Source organism: Bufo gargarizans, chromosome 1 (genome assembly GCF_014858855.1).
Source record: "Bufo gargarizans isolate SCDJY-AF-19 chromosome 1, ASM1485885v1, whole genome shotgun sequence".
NCBI classification, from domain to species: Eukaryota; Metazoa; Chordata; class Amphibia; order Anura; family Bufonidae; genus Bufo; species Bufo gargarizans.
In genome coordinates, this window is record NC_058080.1 from 757555338 (window position 1) to 757569705 (window position 14368).

Below are 14368 nucleotides of genomic sequence, written 5' to 3' on the forward strand. Positions count from 1 at the left end.
CCATTTCATTTAAAAAAAGTTGTAAATTACGGCGCTTTCTATAATTGCTCAATAATCTGCGACTTTTCGCTCGTCTCATTAAATGTGGTGATAAAAGTGGGTGGGGTTAGCATGAGAGGCGTGGTCTACAGAGACCCACCCATTTTACATTCAGTGTTTTGCCAGTGTAGGGAGAGGTTGCTTTGTGAAGCAGGGACAGGCTGTTAGGGACACCAAACGCTAGCGAATAGGGCCACAAAAGTCCTTAGTACTTGTTCTGTTCTGTCAGGTGAATGCCAAATTTTTGGGGCCCGTACTGCCGTGGCCGAAAATAAAAAATTTTCTAGGCTCCAGTAGGGCACATTTTGAGAGTTTCCCTTTAAGACGCATAAAAATATCCCCTGATTAAAATACGTATTTTTTGTGGGAATTTTTTCCAATGATCCCCCTCTGGTCGGTCACTGTCCATGTTGTGGGACTATTTGTGCACTTCTAGTAATTATTTGGTGGCTGCAAATATGACCTGAAGGTTTTTCAGGTTCGCCTGCCATTAAAGTCGATAGGGTCCGCCGCGAACGCGCGGTTCACGAACATTTGATCGCGAACGCGCGTTCGCGAAACGTCTCGGCCGATGTTCGTCCATCACTACTTACTAATACTTAATAACATTTTCATCCCTGCGCTCCTAGAAATATACCTTCTCTTGTGCCGCCACTCACCTCTTTTCTGCATGAAGCTGAAGAGATCATCCAGGAATTCCTTCCGCTTGGGGTCCTCATCGAGCTCGTACAGCTGTAAGATAAGACAGAGAGTCGGCATTAGGCATATGACATCAAACGAGGTCACAACAAAACCCTCCCCTAAAAGTGGAAACCATCAGCATTCATTTCCAGTAACTCTGACTTATATGAAGTCCAGACGTCTCAGACTTGTGTCCCGGAGAGCGGACCTGCGGAGACTGTCGGAGGTGTCATGTGCTCAGGTGCGGGTGGAGTTCCCCTTTAATACACAACAGTCGCCTGCTCTCACAATACGTCTGCAGGAGGAAGGTCTCAGGAGGCGCGGAGATCTGGGTGACAACCCCTCTCAGCATCCTACACCAAGGAACGTGGGATATTAAGGGAGTCTGGGGCGGATGCCTCTGGGTCATGTTTAGTCAGCACTCTAACAATAGATATGTTCTTGTCTGCTGTGTTTACACTCGGGTGGAGTTGCCCTTTAAGCCTCATGCTTCTCAGAAGGGAATATGAAGTGGACGAAGCCTCGCGGCGCCCGGGTCCGATCATTCCCATAGATCACCGCCGAGCCTGAGGTCATGACGTGGTTACAACGTGACATAACATGACAGCCCGCGGAGCCCCGGGGAACGCAGACGCCTCGTATCGACAGCTCTGGTGATGCAGAGCTCATTGTGTCGTGCGGCTCATGAAGTGCTCGCTATTAATTGTCCTCCATAGTGGAAGCGATTTCATTATCGGAGCATTAAATATACTACGGGCGCTGATTTAAAGCCGCAACCACCTTGTCGCGTAAGCAGGCGGCGGCCGGATCGGGTGGCTTCACGTGCAGCTGCGGCACAGGAGGCGGAAGATAAAATCTGCACGGAAATTGAGAATCCGCCATATACCATCATGATCGTGGGTTTTCGCTCTGGATTTCACTGTGCGCCTTTTATAGGGCGAACAGTAACCCGAATGCGACGAATCTGCAACAGATTTTTGCGTTGAACTCCCGTCCTGCGTGGACGTTCCAGCGTGCAATCCATGTCACCTATTGCAATGAATTCCGCACGGAAACCGCGGTGGGTTACCCCGCGCGTATTAGTCTCATTGAATGGGGATGAGCCCCGCGCGGGCCGCAGGAGGAGTACAAACTACAAATCAGTTGCAGATCCCGGATAAATCGTGAGCACAGCGTTGCGAGACTCCAGAAGGAACGCCGTTGGTAAAGGGCAGATTAACGGATGAACCCCACTGACTGTATGAGCCGTGCCGTGGACGCGGGTCTGGCACCTCTGCAGCGACGGGGGCGTCTACCGCCTAATGAACTGTACTACTCGCTTAGGTCGCTGACCGCGATAAAGCACAAATAACGAGGCCTGCGATGCTTATCAAGTACAGGACACATAAAGCAGGTCTGACTGGCGGTAATTATCGCCGCTGCGGCCTGCGGCCCCCCTGCGAGGCGGCTTCATAATGAGGTTATATAAGTGAGCAGCGGCTGCCAGAACAATAATTGCTGGGTCAAGAGGCCCTTCGATTCCTCCAATAACTGAGACCTGCAGATCAATGAGGACAGCTGAGCCGGGAGGTGCGGACGGGAAAGTGCCGCCATCTGACGCTCACACCGACAGGATATTGCTGTTTGCTGGGGATTTGTACTTGAACTTTGTAGATGAGGACCTGCCAATAGTAATAAGAATTGGTGTCTCCTATAATTGGAGGAGGACGTGTAGAGGATAGCCACGTAGTAACCCTCTAACCCCCAGACTGACAGAGGAAAGTATAGAGGATAGCCACGTAGTAACCCTCTAACCCCCAGACTGACAGAGGAAAGTATAGAGGATAGCCACGTAGTAACCCTCTAACCCCCAGACTGACAGAGGGAAGTATAGAGGATAGCCATGTAGTAACCCACTAACCCCCAGACTGACAGAGGGAAGTATAGAGGATAGCCACATAGTAACCCTCTAACCTCCAGACTGACAGAGCGAAGTATAGAGGATAGCCACGTAGTAACCGACTAACCCCCAGACTGACAGAGGGAAGTGTAGAGGATGGCCATGTAGTAACCCACTAACCCCCAGACTCACAGAGGGAAGTGTAGAAGATAGCCACATATTAACCCACTAACCCCCAGACTCACAGAAGAAAGTGTAGCGGATAGCCACATAGTAGCCCACTTAGGGTACTTTCACACTTGTGGCAGAGGATTCCGGCAGGCAGTTTCGTCGCCGGAACTGCCTGCCGGATCCGTCAAAACGTACGCAAACTGATGGCATTTGTCAGACTGATCAGGATCCTGATCCGTCTGACAAATGCATTGAAATGCCGGATCCATCTCTCCGGTGTCATCCGGAAAAACGGATCCAGCATTTATTTTTTTCACATTTTTTGCGGTCTGAGGGACGATAGTATAAAGGATAGCCATGTAGTAACCCACTAAACCTGAGGCTGACAGAGGGAAGAATAGAGGATAGCCACGTAGTAACTTACTAACCCCCAGACTGACAAAGGAAAGTATAGAGGATAGCCACTAACCCCCGGAATGACAAAGAAAAGTATAGAGGATAGTCACATAGTAACCCACTAACCCCCAGACTTACAAAGGAAAGTATAGAGGATAGCTACGTAGTAACCCACTAACCCCCAGACTGACAAAGGAAAGTATAGAGGATAGCCACGTAGTAACCCACTAACCGCCAGGCTGACAAAGGAAAGTATAGAGGATAGCCACGTAGTAACCTACTAACCCCCAGATTGACAGAGGAAAGTATAGAGGATAGCCATGTAGTAACCCACTAACCCTGAGGCTGACAGAGGGAAGAATAGAGGATAGCCACGTAGTAACTTACTAACCCACAGACTGACAGAGGAAAGTATAGAGGATAGCCACTAACCCCCGGAATGACAAAGGAAAGTATAGAGGATAGTCACATAGTAACCCACTAACCCCCAGACTTACAAAGGAAAGTATAGAGGATAGCCACGTAGTAACCCACTAACCCCCAGACTGACAAAGGAAAGTATAGAGGATAGCCACGTAGTAACCCACTAACCCCCAGACTGACAAAGGAAAGTATAGAGGATAGCCACGTAGTAACCCACTAACCGCCAGGCTGACAAAGGAAAGTATAGAGGATAGCCACATAGTAACCCTCTAACCACCACTAACGCAGGCGCACTCTTCTGCTCTCTCTCTGTATACAGACAGGTAACCCATGGCCCCTCCTGAATTGTGATATTTCTGATCCGATCGCCCCGATCAACGCTGCAGATGATGACAGGATTAGGATGTGATTCATTTGAATGCAGTCAAATCGGAGAAACAGAAGAAGCCAAAACCCAGAGGTAATTATCTAAGATTTGCAAATCAAATATCTGCTGCTTCACCGCCATTATCCTTCTGTATATCACAGCGGGGGCATGGCGACACGGATTCATCACCGTCTCCTATGACTGGTGGTCCTGTGCCCCTCACCTCAGTGACAGCTCTGGGCAGACAGAGTGCTGCCATCTGGCGTATTACTGGTGAGCTGCTCTTGGTGTCACAGGAAACTCACATGGTAACACTTCACATCCACAATAGTCAGGGCGACGCGGCGACTAAGTCACATGATGCAGTTTCTGATTGAATAGAGTTGCGCGTTTTTGCTGCTTCCGTCAATACAAATAAATAGGGAAAGTGGTTCGGGTCACGCAGACCGGTCAGAGTGCCCACGCCGACCCCTGCCACTGCCAAAAGTGAGCACCAGAACTGGAGCAATGGGACAAGGCGGCCTGGTCTGATGAACCACGTTACAGCATGTGGACAGCAGGGGGCATGTGTGTCACCTGGCTAAGAGATGGCTCCAGTACATCATATGGCAGGGTGCATGTGCGTCACTTACCGAGGGAAGAGATGGCACCAGTTCAGAAGAAGGGGGGCTAGTCTGAGGAACCATGTTACATCATTTGAACGGGTGGGTGCACCTCCATCTTATACCTGGGTAAGAGTTGAACCAGGATGGACTTTGGGAAGAAGGCGGCCTGGTCTGATGAATCACGTTACATCATGTGGATAGCCGAGTGTATGTGTGTGTCACCAAGAGATGGAACAAGATGTACTATGGGAAGAAGGCGGCCTGGTCTGAGGAATCAAGTTACAGTACATCGTATGGCAGGGTGCATGTGCGTCACATACTGAGGGAAGAGATGGCACCAGTTCAGAAGAAGGAGGGCTAGTCTGAGGAACCATGTTACATCATTTGAACGGGTGGGTGCACCTCCATCTTATACCTGGGTAAGAGTTGAACCAGGATGGACTTTGGGAAGAAGGCGGCCTGGTCTGATGAATCACGTTACATCATGTGGATGGCCAGTTGTGTGCATCACTTAGGCTAGTTTCACTGTAGCAGTAAGAGATCCTGGAAGGCACCTGAATGCCCATCGACAGGTACCGGATTCAGAGACCTGCTGGATCTCTTACCGCTAGTGTGAAACTAGCCTTTCCTGGAGAAGAGATGGCACCAGGTGCACTAAGCGAAGAAGACGAGCCGGCGGAGGCAGTGTGATACTAGGGCAAAGTTCTGCTGGAAACCTTGGGTCATGTGGAAGTGACACGTGCCACGTACCTAACCACTGCACAGACAAGTACCTCTCTACATGGCAGTGGTGCCTACTAATGGCAGTGCACTCTTTCATCAGAGTAACACCTGTCAAGGAATAAAGAACATGACAAAGAGATGACAAGTCTCCAAATCTCAATGCAGTCATCATCTGTGGGATCAATGGAGGCTGCACCGAGCAGCCTACAGGATGTTATAGCGCAGGACTCCTCAGAGGCCCTGTGGAGTCCAGGCCACCTCAATCGGTCACAGTAGAAGGGAGGTGGTTCTAATGTTATGACTGATGTGTACACGTAGACGCTCAGGCTGTGCTTTGTTTTTGCACAGGACACATGAACAGACTATGACCTATGGGGTGGATGATGAGAGTCACTTCCAAGGTTCTGGTTACTGGATGGGTCATTCCTCATTTGCCCGTCTGCTTACATGGAGTGTCCAGAAAGACCCTATTATGAAAAGCAGACCTCCGCCATGCCCCTGACCGGAGGCTGACGACATCCACAGCCGCCTTTGCATGGTATTTTCCTTTAGAAATTGAAAGACACTGAACCGGAAATTCAAGGAGGCGTCGTAGGACTGACCACCTTAAACCTTGCACTGCCAGGGGGGAATCTCCATTGCTGGCTCACAGACGTCCTGCAGAAACTGGTCAGGAAGTCATCACTTCTCCTATAAATACAATGGAAGTGTTTGTAGGGGAGGGGGGGGGGGGGTCGGGTCTGCTGGTGGAGAGTGATGTTGTGAGGGAAGGGCGCATTAATATACGGTGATACACCGGCGACCACAGAGGAGCTCAACCAAAATAGTCCCAGAAACAGTCCGCTATAAATTGAGAAATCCGTCAATCTGTTCTACAGTCTTATTGCCATCACCACCCGCAAATAGTCTTGGGGCAAAACCACCTCAACATAATCCAACTAAAGAGAAATGTTTCATGACTTAGGTCTGAGGCTCCTTATACCTCGCTTTATTGAACTGCCTGAGTATCTCCAATCCACCAACCTCACGTCAAGTCCATTAGGAGACTCCAAGGGCAGCCACACTGGCACAGAGCGTGGTGTGGCACAAGGGATGTTTAGGGGTTGTGTTTGCTTGTTACTCGTTGCCTCTGTTGGTTGACAGGATCACTAAATGGCCACTTATTGATCAGGACTCCACATCTTCTCGTGTCCTGATGCTTTTTATATGGCTGGGGATGCATACTCTCCTTCTCCAGCCGCCCCTCCTCCATCCTCATGCTGAGCCCACGATTTACAGTGCTCATTTCAGAAATAAAATAAGTTATTTACAACCGGCTCCTTCAGCCTTGTTGGGACAGCTGTTAAAATTCCTTCCTGGTGTCTCCCTCCCCCCTTTCCTCTTCGCTTCTCCTCCTCTTCCTCACTTAAGACATTTCTCTGCACTGTTTATAGGTTTTCTGGGTAAGTGATAGCACACAGGGGCTCAATGACAATCATCCCATCAATTCAAGTATATATAGGAGGTGGATGACGTGTACATGAGACTTCCACCGGAGGCAGACTGGCCCTTTAAGGTGTCATGTCTTCAGGCTGAATGTGCTACCTGCTATTCTGCCCTGGTTTTGTGATCTGTGGCTAAAGGTGGATATGAATCCATCAACAACCAAATATCTAGTGAGAGCTGCAAACCTTAGGCTGAAGGCTGTCATTGGAAAACGAAGATCCAACAAGATTGGCTTTCCCTGTCCGATTCACTTACTGCATTTCTGACAGATCTAAGTGGGGCTAGATACTAGTGGTGTCTGGCAGCTGCGTATCTATGTGAGCTCTACTCAGCTGTGCATGTTAAGTGGAGGAATTAAAACAGTCAACCACGTATCTGAACATCCTACAAATAGCTTAGGTTTATGCTGATCTCTAATCTAGTGATCTTCAGCCAAGAGTCAGATGTTTCTTATCGAGTCCTGATATTCAAATGTTTAACCTCCACTCAAGATTCAGATGTTTCTTCTCCAATTTTGAGATTCAGATGTTTCCTTCCGAGTCCCAAGATTCAATTGTTTCCTTCCGAGTCCCGAGATTCAGATGTTTGTTCTCAGGTCCTGAGATTCAGCTGTTTCCTTCAGAGTCCTGAGATTCACATTTTTCTTCTCAAGTTCTGAGATCCAGCTGCTTCTTCCCAAGTTCTGAGATTCAGATGTTTCTTCTCAAGTCCTGAGATTCAGATGTTTCTTCTCAAGTCCTGAGATTCAGCTGTTTCCTTCCATGTCATGCAATTCAGATGTTCTTCTTGAGTCCTGAGATTCAGATGTTTCTTCTTGAATTCTGAGATTCAGGTGTCTTTTCTTGAGTTCAGAGATTCATGTCTTTCCTTAAGTCCGTGGATTCAGATGTTTTTCTGTGAGATGTTTCCAGTCCTGAGATTCATATGTTTGATCTCCAGTCCTGAAATTCAGATGATTTTGCCCAAGTCCTGTCTTTCAGATGCTTCTTCTGCAGTCCTAAAATTCATGTTATAGCTAAAGTCCTGAGTTTCAGGAGTTTTCATTCTTCTTCTCAAGTCTTGAGAGGCAAATGTTTTTTTTTTACAGTCCTGAGACTCCGATGTTTTTAGCTGAGTTAGAGATTCAGCTGTTTCCTTCCGAGTCCTGAAATTCAAATGTTTCTTTTCGAGTCCTGAAATTCAAATGTTTCTTTTCGAGTCCTGAACTTTAGCTATTTCCTTACAATTCCTGAGATTCACATTTCTTCTCAAGTCCGAAGATTCAGATGTTTCTTCCCGGGTACTGAGATTCAGCAGTTTCTTCTCAAGTTCTACGATTCAGATGTTTATTTTCCAGTCCTGAGATTCAGATGTTTCTTCTCCAGCCGTGAAATTCAGATGTTTCTTCTCAAGTACTGAGATTCAGATGTTTCTTCTCATATACTAAGATTCCGATGTTTCTTCTCAAGTACGGAGATTCAGATGTTTCTTCCCCAGTCTTGAGATTTACATGTTTCTTCTCCAGTCCTGATATTCAGCTGTTTCTTCTTCTCCAATCATGAGATTCAGATGTTTTTTCCCAAGTCATGAGATTCAGATGTTTCTTCTTCAGTACTAAGATTCATGTTTATTCCCAATTCCTGAGATTCAGGTGTTTGTTCTCAAGTCCCGAGATTCAGATGTTTGTTCTTGAGTTCGGAGATTTAGATATTTTTTATCCAGTCCTGAGATTCATGCTTTTTGTCAAGTCCTGAGATTCAGAGGTTTCTTCTCAAGTCCTGAGATTAAGATATTTATTTTTGAGTTCAAAATTACAGATGTTTCTTCTCAAGTCCTGAGACTACTATTTTTCTTAAGTCTTCAGATTCAGCGTTTTAGAAGAATCCTGAGATTCATGCTTAGAGGGGTTATCCAATACTATATGGCCTCCCATATGCTGGGCCTCTCACAGGGAATATACTTACCTGGGTCCCTACTCCCTTCGCCACTCCTGGTCCCCGCACCACCAGTGCTTCGCCCCGTGCGCCGATGAAAACATCCGGTGTTGTGGGGGAGCAGCCAGTGGGAGGCGGGGACGAGCCTCCCTAGTGTCACCCGCGATGCTAGGGAGGCTCCCCCCCCCCCCCCCGACATCGGATGTTTTCATCGGCGCACGGGGAGAAGCAGCAGCGGCGGTGCAAGGACCAGGAGCGGCGCAGGGAGCAAGTAGTAAGAATATTCCCTGTGTGGGGCCCGGCATTTGGGGGGGGGGGGGGGAGTTTATAGTATTGGATTATCCCTTTAATCTTTTTTCGACGATCCATGTATTGATGACCTATCCTTAGGATGACCTAACCTCATCGGTGAACTATCACTAATATCTGATAGGTGGTGGTCAGACTCCTGACATCCCTGCCGATCAGCTGTTTGAAGAGGCTGCCACCTTGAGAGAGGTGGCCTCTTCCTAGCCCAGTGGTCATGTTCATTAGTCACATGTCCAATCAGTTGTTTCCTTCTGAGTCCAAAGAGTCAAATGTTTCCTCTCAAGTCCTAAGATTTAGCAATTTACTTCCAAGTCATGATATTCAGATGTTTCTTCTCCACTCCTAAGCGCTGTATTACATTAACAGATTTTGCTGGCGATTGTCAACAAGGAAGCGTTCCTTCCCAACAATCGCCTGCTCGTTAGTGGAGGACACCACTGCTTTTACATCGAGTGATCTCCTCCACAGTGTGGGGAGGAGTGATCGCTAATGCCATCGCTCAACTGTGATGAGACAGCACAATCTGCTGCCGGCAAGCGATGATTTTTAAACCTGCTGATAGATTGTGACTGCCCAATGAACGAGTAAATTAGTGGCGGTATTATACACATTGTGGTGATGTGTACAGTATAAGTGCTGGGAGGCGTGTATATCCCACCCAGATACCTCAGCTGGGTGAGATAACTGAAATCCAGAAAGCTGCAGTGGTTTCAGCAAAGTGTAGTTTGCTGAGACAGTTTTGTCTAGATGTTGTTCTGGGCTGGATTTTATGTGGACTGGGGGATAGGTTTGGTAGTGGGATCTGCCAGTGAGGCCTGCTGCTGTAATAATGCAGGGATAAAACAACCCTCTGTGTATGACGGGGGGAAGAAAGGCTGAGGAAGCCAGGAGGGCTAAGGGGCCACGAGGCTTTGTAAAGCATAAAGTCTTAGGGGCCCAGTGATGCCTACAGAAAGAGGGTTGCAGGGTCAGAGTCGGGAGGACTTCTGGACCATCTCTCCCCAAGGGTACTGGTGTGGTCACAGCCTGGGGCTGCTGGACCGTGTATGGCTGAGGAAGCCGGATCTAGTCCCGTGTGTGAACTGCGCTCTATAGGTGAGGTAGAGACAACACGTGTATTAGGTAGAGCCCAGACGGGCAGGTGTTTATTTGTGCGATGTTTATGTGTGTGATGGTGCTGAAGTGACAAAATAAAGCACCTTTTGAACTTGAACCCCGTTGTCGTCAGAGAAGTTTGTGATTGTGACCCCCTGAGAGAGAGCGATCCCTTACAACATAGATCATCGCAAACAAGCGTTCCCACGAACACCTGTCAGCGATGATCTGTCCAACAATTGCCTGGTGTAATACAACCTTAGAATTCAGCTTTTTCCTTCTGAGTCTTGAGATCTGGATGTTTCCTCTTAAAGGGAGTCTGTCACCACTTTTTTGCATGTTAGACCATTAAAATAGGGTTATTTGATCCAGCCAGAACATAAAAACGGTACCTTTGTGGTAGAAAACGGACTTTTCAATTTGCAGAAAACGAACTTATAAGATTATTTTCGGAGCCCTCTCAAGTGCCCAGGGCGGTCTCTCAATCCTCAGAGCCCAGGCAGGCACCTCCTAAACGGCTGATAACGCCGCCCTCCGTGCGCCTCTGCCCGCCCGTTTACTCCCCTCCCCTGTCCCTTTCCACTGCGGCTGTGCGGTACAAATCGTAGCGGGCGCATGCGCAATGCGATGCCCGCTCCTGGCAGGGCATCGCAATACCTATTGCGCATGCGCCGGCTAAACGGCGATTAGCCGGCGCATGCGCAATAGGTATTGCGATGCCCTGCCAGGAGCGGGCATCGCATTGCGCATGCGCCCGCTACGATTTGTACCGCACAGCCGCAGTGGAAAGGGACAGGGGAGGGGAGTAAACGGGCGGGCAGAGGCGCACGGAGGGCGGCGTTATCAGCCGTTTAGGAGGTGCCTGCCTGGGCTCTGAGGATTGAGAGACCGCCCTGGGCACTTGAGAGGGCTCCGAAAATAATCTTATAAGTTCGTTTTCTGCAAATTGAAAAGTCCGTTTTCTACCACAAAGGTACCGTTTTTATGTTCTGGCTGGATCAAATAACCCTATTTTAATGGTCTAACATGCAAAAAAGTGGTGACAGACTCCCTTTAAGTACCGAGAGTTAGATGATTCTTCTCGAGTTCTGAGATGCAGATATTTCTTCTGGAGCCCTGAAATTCAGATGTTTCTTCATCAGTTCTGAGATTCAGATGTTTGTTCTTTAGTCATGAGATTTAGAGGTTTGCTTTCAAATCCTGAAATCTGAAATACATTTTTCTTAGATTCGGATTTTCTTTCTTGAATTCTTAGATCCTTGTTTTTTTAGTTCTGACATACATGTTATTTCTCGAATCCTGAGATTCATGTTTCATCTTAAATCCTCACATTCTGATGCTTTTTCTTGAGTCCTGAGATTAAAATGTTCTTTCTTAAAACCAGAATTTTTTTTTCTTGAGTCTAAGATACACGTTGCTTTTCAAGTTATGAGATTCAAACAATTCAAGAGTCATGAAATTTAGATGTTTTTGTGTTTCTTCAAAAATCCTGAGATTAAGATTCTTGACTCTTGAGATATTTATATTGACGTACGCTAAACATTTTTTCTCGTGTCCTAAGGTTTAGATGTTTCTTCTTACGTTCCGATATTCAGGTTTTTCTTCTTGAATTTTAAGATTCTGATTTTTCTTCATGGGCCCTGAGATTGTGAAGTTTCTTACCACTAGGCCACATCTGAAGACTGCACTTTTAATGACAACCAAATAGCTCTGGCCTAAGCCACACGTCAGGCAGCATAGGAAATACTACGCGGGCAACCACTGCCGTTGTCATAGTCAGCACAAGTTTCAGCGAAATTTTTAGTTTTCTTCCAGGTTTACACTTTTATTCCTGAAGTTCAGATGTTTCTTCTCACGTCTTAAAGGTTCCAAAGACCTAATGGTTCTAAACACCAGGTGACACTTGATTAGTTTCTGAGTTGAGGTGTTGTTTTCAAGACTCAAGGTGTTATTTTTGGATTTACTCAACTCACACGAGAATCAAATTTCAAAAAGCAGGTGGTGCCATTATCTGTAGGGTGACACTGGTCAGGGTGAATTAGGTATCCACGGCTTTGACCATTGGGGAAACCTCAGTATCTGGAATTCTAAGAAGTGATGATGTTTCCTTGGGTCCAAGGTGTCTGATCCAGTGATGTAGTAGATCTCCATGGCATCTCCAGCTGCTTCAGAACCTCTTCTCATTAGAATCTGGTGCACATGTCACACAGAGGTAAATCCTACACCTTCTGCGCCTCCTTAAGCTACATACCCTCGTTACAGCAGGATGCGTTGTCTTTTGCACATCCCTGCCACTGACAAGGTGATGTTATTCAGCGGCCATTGGTTTTTGTAAAAGAGAGCAGGAAAGACGAGCGGTGATGGCCTGACAACATGTCTTCAGGAAATGACACCATATTAATTATTCACTGTGATGCAGAGTGAAGGACAGCAGAAAGCGAGGTGTGAGGCGTCCACCAGAAGCTGCAAACACTCGTCCAGCAGCCTCATCCGCACCGCGCTGCCCCCCCACCAACTCGTTTCTCCGCTATATTAAGTTCCTGAAGCTCATTTTGCTAATTACGACAATCCAAAAGAATGAGAGATTGAGGTGGGGTCCAATAACCGGGACAGCGTGCGCGGCCAGCCGACAGCGAGCCCTGTGTGCAGTCAGGGTTTCCGCGCTGCCTGCGCCGCGTGTTACACCGGCTTATGTAATCGGAAGGCTGACAACCAGGGACGTAACACGCCGCCTCGGGACTCGCATGTCCTCTGTGTGAACCTTGGACAGGCTCCAGGCCCGGCTCGTGCGAGGGCTTCCCCCTCTTGTTATCACTGACGTATGGAGGAGATCCAAGAACCACAGAGCTGGCAGGTCTCCATCGCCCAGCAGATGGGGAAATGTGTCAACAGCGACAGCCACAGAAACCGCCGGATGTTTACAGAACCCGAGCTCCGGGGGGAAAGGACTCATCACACGTGTGACTGCAGACGGGAGGAAATGTGAACAGACCCCAGCGCTCAGCAGAGGGTATCACACACAAGAGCTGAGATACAGAGGCTCCACAGACGTATCACACGAGAGCTGAGATACAGAGGCTGAGCAGAGGGTATCACACACAAGAGCTGAGATACAGAGGCTCAGCAGACGGTATCACACATGAGAGCTGAGATACAGAGGCTCAGCAGAGGGTATCACACACAAGAGCTGAGATACAGAGGCTCCGCAGACGTATCACACATGAGAGCTGAGATACAGAGGCTCAGCAGACGGTATCACACACAAGAGCTGAGATACAGAGGCTCAGCAGAGGGTATCACACATAAGAGCTGAGATACAGAGGCTTAGCAGACAGTATCACACACAAGAGCTGAGATACAGATGCTCCGCAGAGGGTATCACACACAAGAGCTGAGATACAGAGGCTTAGCAGACAGTATCACACACAAGAGCTGAGATACAGAGGCTCCGCAGACGCATCACACGAGAGCTGAGATACAGAGGCTGAGCAGAGGGTATCACACACAAGAGCTGAGATACAGAGGCTCCGCAGACGATATCACACACAAGAGCTGAGATACAAAGGCTCCGCAGACGGTATCACACATGATAGCTGAGATACAGAGGCTGAGCAGACAGTATCACACACAAGAGCTGAGATACAGAGGCTCCGCAGACGTATCACACGAGAGCTGAGATACAGAGGCTCAGCAGACGGTATCACACACAAGAGCTGAGATACAGAGGCTCAGCAGACGGTATCACACACAAGAGCTGAGATACAGAGGCTGAGCAGAGGGTATCACACACAAGAGCTGAGATACAGAGGCTCCGCAGACGGTATCACACACAAGGGCTGAGATACAGAGGCTGAGCAGAGGGTATCACACATGAGAGCTGAGATACAGAGGCTCAGCAGAGGGTATCACACATGAGAGCTGAGATACAGAGGCCCAGCAGACGGTATCACACACAAGAGCTGAGATACAGAGGCTCAGCAGACGGTATCACACATGAGAGCTGAGATACAGAGGCTCCGCAGAGGGTATCACACATGATAGCTGAGATACAGAGGCTCCGCAGACGGTATCACACACAAGAGCTGAGATACAGAGGCCCAGCAGACGGTGTCACACATGAGAGCTGAGATACAGAGGCTCAGCAGACGGTATCACACACAAGAGCTGAGATACAGAGGCTGAGCAGAGGGTATCACACATGAGAGCTGAGATACAGAGGCTCAGCAGAGGGTATCACACATGAGAGCTGAGATACAGAGGCTGAACAGAGGGTATCACACGA

The 14368-nt window shown here is 48.1% G+C and overlaps 1 protein-coding gene across 1 annotated transcript in view; it reads right to left on the minus strand.

Moving 5' to 3' along the window:
• Positions 1 to 14368, minus strand: part of LOC122938268 (AT-rich interactive domain-containing protein 3A-like) — a 204959-nt gene that overhangs the window by 126959 nt on the left and 63632 nt on the right. Inside the window, exon 3 of the mRNA XM_044293670.1 lies at positions 699 to 771. Coding sequence (XP_044149605.1) covers positions 699 to 771 — 73 coding nt within the window. The remainder of the gene's footprint in view (positions 1 to 698; positions 772 to 14368) is intronic.